General features: G+C 51.0%; 1 protein-coding gene across 1 annotated transcript; it reads right to left on the reverse strand.

Moving 5' to 3' along the window:
* Positions 1–296: 296 nt before the first annotated feature.
* Positions 297–1,147, reverse strand: LOC123055948 (ethylene-responsive transcription factor 1B-like). The gene has a single exon (XM_044479744.1). It carries the CDS (start codon positions 1,086–1,088, stop codon positions 297–299), a length of 792 nt encoding a protein of 263 aa, XP_044335679.1. The 5' UTR covers positions 1,089–1,147.
* Between the last annotated feature and the right edge of the window lie 4,799 nt (positions 1,148–5,946).

Genomic DNA, 5,946 nt, shown 5'->3' on the forward strand with positions numbered 1-5,946 from the left:
TCTTTTTGTATAATTTTGTTGGATATTCCTTTAATTCATTACGTGATAGTAGCTCGTTGGTGCTAAATTTCACACCCACATTAAATTTCTATTTTTGAGATACCACGATAAGCGCTACAAATTCCCGCGGCAACGCGCGGGGTATTGTCTAGTTTTTAAAGTTTGAGAAGAGAAGGGAAGCTGTTTCCTGGCGTAAACGAATTTACTCATGGGCTGTATACACATGCATTTTCTTCAGACAGTAAGAACTAAGAAGTAGCATGCGATTAATTTGGCACGAACCCACGGGAGGTATGCTAATCCAAGCATACAAGCTTGCAGTGTGAGGACGACGCCGTCGCCGTTGAGTGGATGAAATGATCCATGGGCGGCTCGGACACCCGGAGGAGCTCCTCCAGATACTCGGCGCCGAGGTCCTCCAGCACCACCGCGCCGGTCGTGGCAGACCGCGATGCCTCCTGCACGGCGGCAACCCGGCGCTGCTGCTTCACGGGCCTCTTGTTGGGCGACCGCCTGCGTGTGCGGTGGCGGCGCTTGAGCGCGAGCACGGGCGAGCCCACGACGGCGCCGAGCGCAAGCGCGCGGAGCGACTCCCGGACGCGCTCGACGGGGAAGTTGAGCACGGCGGCCTCACCGCGCGCGGAGAAGGCAGCCTGGTCGTAGGCCATGGCGGCCGCCTCCGGGCTGCCGAAGGTGCCGAGCCACACGCGGGCGCCGTTCCGCGTCGAGTCCCGGATCTCGGCCGCGAACTTGCCCCACGGGCGCGTGCGCACCCCAATGAAGTCCTTGGCCATAATGGGCATGGCTGCCGGGGCTTGGTGACCGCGGCCCTTCGGCGAGCTGCTGCCCACGGGCACATGTGGTGCGGCAGCCCCCACGGCCGTCATGTCGGAGGAGGACGAGCTTGAAGAGAGAGAGGGGTCAGAGCAGGAGGCATGATCCGTGGACTCCAAGAGGGTGCCGAGGAAGGCCATGTCGTCCATGTCGCTCATGTCGTAGTAGGAAGACGGTGCGGCGGCGGCGGCGGAGTAGCGGTGGTGCTGGTAGTAGGATCCCGGCGGGAAGGTGACGGCGAAATGCTGCTCCATCGGTTGACCGGCCGAGGCTGATCGATGGGGAGAGACAGTGGCTGCTGCTTCCTGCTTGGTTCGGGGTTTTGCGGGGCTTGACAAGCAACAGGAAACGCGCGGGGGTTTTATACAGCTCCTGATTTGATCGGACTAATTTAAAAGGAAACAGACTACAGAGCTCAGCGATGATCTAACCATGACATCAAAGCGTGCCAACCAGCGGGTACGAGGCAACCAGCCGGTGCGGTGCAACTGAGAGAGACTCGCCGGACACAGGAAGCGGCAGAACGCCCCTTCGGGCTTACGTAGGGCGGCGGGATACGACGAAACACCAGGCCGTCAGCATCGCGCTTCAGGGTGTTCGGAGGAGCCTGATCATGCCCTTCCGCTATGGTGTGAAGTTCCAGGGTGGGATTCCTCCTCCCTCCGATGGGGTTCTTCTTCGTTTTGCGTCATTTTAACTTTATAACCGTAAATTTCAAGTATAGGACACAAAAATTATATCACTGAAAACTATAGTACGTTTTAACACGAATTGAACGGCATAATTTTTCGTGACATACAATATTTGTTTTTATTTATGAGAATTTTTTTGATCTATTCATCATCAATCATGATAGTCAAAGAACACCAAAAATAATTAAAAAAATACTGACGACTATAAGCACTGCAGTCAGTGGCATACCTAGCGGGGGTGCCATGGCACACATAGAATTTTGAGAAATATATTTTATCATGTATAATAATTAGTTGATTTTTAAGGCCCATCCTTTATTTCATTTCTGGGTCTGCCACTGACTGGAGTGAGCCGACGACGCGCCGTCACATCATCACCCCTCCCTTACAGAAGAGGGGGTCGTCGCTGGTGACCTGGCCATAGAGGCGTGGACCCATGTGTGGCTTGGTGAATGTCTAGGTCTGGGCACCGTTTTCACACAAGAGGGCACGAGCATGTTGGTCTTTTGAGTAGCATGCATTTAAAAGCTCATACACCTCAAATTGTACTCATATATAATTTATATCACAAAGCGAGTGTTTTTGTATAAAAAGATGTAGCTCCTGTCACTTTGGCTTTTTAGGTTTCAACTACAGTGTGATGACGCGCTCCCTCCTGTTCTCTCCAATGCTTTTTCACCCACCCCTCACCTGCACCTTTGCCGACTTTCTCCACTGCCCCCCTCATTACCCAACTTCTCCTTTCTTTCCATCGACAACTCATTGCCCCCATTCCTCCTTACTACACGATCGCCTTGCTACTCCACAAATCCACCTCCATCGGACGCTGTCTTCCACCACAGCCTCCTTTGACAGTGCCAAGTAGGGATGCCGCTGCTTCCGGTCAATCCGACATTTAATCCCCAAGGGAGCATACTATCTTTCTGGCTATTGGTGTGTCACCACCTCATCATCATCCCCAACTTTCAGTGACAACATCACTCGTTGTCGTTTCCCTAAGTAGGTCGATAAGTGCTATCAGCCCTCCTCGCCCACCTTTTCTCTTTCTTCATATTCATTTTTCATACTCCTTCCTGCTCAAGCATGTCCCTATGACCTTGGTTGGGTAGATTCTTCAACTTCAAGAGGTTGTCTTTTTCGCGGGAAAAACTTCCGATCTATTCATCGAATATTATGGCAGTACAAAGAAAATAGGAAGTAACAAAAATTACATCCATGTTCATAGACCACTAGCGACAATTACAAGCACCAGAGCGAGCCGAAGGCCCGCAACCATCATCGTCCGTCCCTTATAGAAGCCTGACAAACCTCATTGTAGTACATAGTTGGTAAGTCATTGTGCTGAGACCCAAAAGGACCAGCACACCAGAACATCAACCATCGCCGATGAAGAGAAGTGTAGATCGAAAAGAACGAATCCGTAGATACACGAACACAGACGAACGAAGACCAGATCCATCAAAGACAAACACCGACCGAATCGCGCGAGATCCATCGGAGACACACCTCCACACACCCTCCAATAACACGAGACGCACCAGCGGGACGGGGCCTAGGCGGAAAGAACTTTATTCCATCTTTAGGGTGTCGTTGTCACCTTGCCTTCTTAAACATGACACAAACCCTAAACATACTAAAACAAATACCCAAAAACCGAAGCAGAAGCTCTCCGAGCGACAAGGGCCGGGATCCACCATGCCTCCGGCCCTAAGGTCGTAGAAGACGAGGCAGATCAACACCGGTGCCGGCGGGAGGCAGGAAACTCTAGACACGTGGGAGGATAAAAACGTTTCGAGGTGATACTTCCAAGAGGTTATCTGTCCCGTTGAATAGCCGTTTAGAATAGGAAGTGATGGTCAAATCGGTATAAGCCTGGACGTTGATTAGCCGACTAGCCGTAGAGACGCGGTGTGGAGGTTTGTAACCAGGGCTTGTTTGACCGAAGATCAGCCTGATGCGAAGGCTGACCGACCTGGACGACATATCCTGACCGTTGAAAATCGTTAAACCTGGTTCTGGTCATATCCTGAACGTTGAAAACCGTTAAACCAGCTAGTAAGACTCCACTAGTGACAAGAATTCTTACCAAGTTAACCAATTCTACGCTATATCACCGACTGTTATGTTGCGTAGGTTGTATCAGCACTAATTAAGTGCAATATAATAGCTACTGTAGCACAGACCGCCAGGAATTAATATGCAAATGAACGGCAGAGGTAATCTGGTTCAACCAGTCGCGGAGCCAGCGTTGTGGCGTTGGGTTCAAGTGAACCCAACGATTTTCTGCTGCCACGTATGTGTATGTAGGTTATCATGTGCGTGAACCCATTAGAAAATCAAGGCTGCATCCATCGGAATTTGGAATTCACAAGCGAAAAGCCTTTTAGTCCAGAAATCTTCACACGAGTAGCCCAGCTAAGGCCCATACGTAGACTGCTACTGTCCCATGCGTGCGTTAGATGACTCATAACGCATCAGGTCAAAACGCATCAGGTCACGTGTGTTGTGAATCGACGACTCTCGCTCGCCAAGACTTACGCGGTCTTCCCTCTAGTCCGCCTCTCCCCATCTTGTTCGCCCATCGCGGCGACGGCGCATCCGCCTAGTCTTCCCCCGACAGCCCGCAAGGAAGCAACATCAGGTCGGCGTGCAGTACAAATTCAAGATACTAATAGATCACCACATATTCTTCTTCTTATGCATGTTCTATTTAGCCTAGCCTTTGCCCTAATTTTCTAATTAACTTTTCCTGAAGTTTGATTGATCTCGGCAGTGGAGCAATATTTCTCAAAGAGAAACCAATCACCAGATTCAGATTATGATGTAGGCACTTCAAGGCCGCCTGTTAGATGCAGGTAAAGTGCATCAAATGTCGTTGAAGTAAGTACTCTTACAGATTTCGAAAAAAGGAAAAATCCATGTATTATTTGTGTTGCCGCCTTTTTCACAGATCATAACGAGGGGCAAGTTGTGAGTGATGCATTGGTAATTAATTGACTGGAATGGTCGAAAGGGAGCAGACTGTAATGTGAGTGATTGTACATGCTTCTTTTGATTTATGGTATTATACACTTGTCAATGTAACTTGACTATTTTGCCGGTGTTTTCGGGAAGGAGAAGCTGCACCAGAAGCTATGAAGTTTTTTTGGAATTACTCTATTCACAATATGTAAACAAGAGATTTTTATAATATCATCCAACTGGTATGTCTTGCTGTTTTTCTTTGCAAATGTTATACTTTTTTTGTTTTCAATGTATAAAATATAAGTGCTATCATATTTGTATTTGTGTGCTAGCCTCTCGTTATATGGTAGTGTGAAATTAGACACTGTACTTAATTATGTCATACTAAATTTTCACAATAAATCAGTCATGAACCCATTGGCTCGATTTTCTGGCTCCGCCCCTGGGTTCAACTAGGTTTAGAGTATGCAAACGCTGACCACCTAAAACGCAAGAAACACAAGCACGGACCTGGGACAGTCCTGCAACGGCAAGGAGGCTTAGGGCATCTTCAACTCGTGGACCACCAAACCGCTCGCATACGTCCGGACCGCGTAGTCCGGACGTGTTGTGCCATCTAACGTGGTCCTGTATCAGTTCACTAGGTGATTCGGATGCTATAAACCAAGACAAACTTAGCGGGGAGGCTTTGCTGGCGTCCGGGCCGCTGCCACATCCGCTTCTGACTGCCCTAGCCCACCCAAACCCCTTCCCTGGCGTGCGCACTTCCCGCCCAAAAGGGTCAGCGTCGTTCCAGAGCATCAATGGCGCATTCATGCCCAACCAGAGCGGACGCGACCTCTCACTACCGCCGGCATTGAAGCGGCATGCCGACATAGATAGCGCCGCTTCCCGGTGCACGCGACCGCTTCGTGTTCAAACGACACCATGACCATCAGTCGTCCTACATTAATGGCACGCGGTTGCGAAGGAACCTACTCCGGTGCCACCCATCTGTCTGTCTACCGCCCGCTATATAAACTCCAGTGCCGGCCATAGCTGCAGTCATCCTCCTCCGGTCCCTTTCTCCTCTCAGGACCACTCCCACCATGGCCTCCTCACACTCCAAAGCCCTCTTGGACGGACTATCGTCGGAGCAGAAGAAGGAGACGACCACCATTGCTGTCGGCTGGCAGGCCAGTAGGCAGCCGGAGGCCGACGACGTCCTAATGGAAGACGCGACAGAGGACGAGCCGGCGCCACCCTACTCGCCGGTGCATGTCGGCATGGCCATGGGAAATGCCCGTGCCGACTAGATGGACATGGTGCAGGAGGAGCGCAAGGAGCAGTTCCGGGCGGCGCAAGCCGACCAGGCCTACAACCTCCAGCTCCTCAAGGAACATCGGCAGGTGGAGGAGTAGCTCGCCGCCGGGAGGGCCATCGCGCCGGACGCGGACATGGCAGAGCAGGCGGCGCT

This window comes from Triticum aestivum, chromosome 2D (genome assembly GCF_018294505.1).
Source record: "Triticum aestivum cultivar Chinese Spring chromosome 2D, IWGSC CS RefSeq v2.1, whole genome shotgun sequence".
Taxonomy (NCBI): domain Eukaryota; kingdom Viridiplantae; phylum Streptophyta; class Magnoliopsida; order Poales; family Poaceae; genus Triticum; species Triticum aestivum.

Bases quoted from the DNA above. Each gene is read 5' to 3' on its own strand.
- LOC123055948 (XM_044479744.1), bottom strand. From the start codon at position 1,088: ATGGAGCAGCATTTCGCCGTCACCTTCCCGCCGGGATCCTACTACCAG.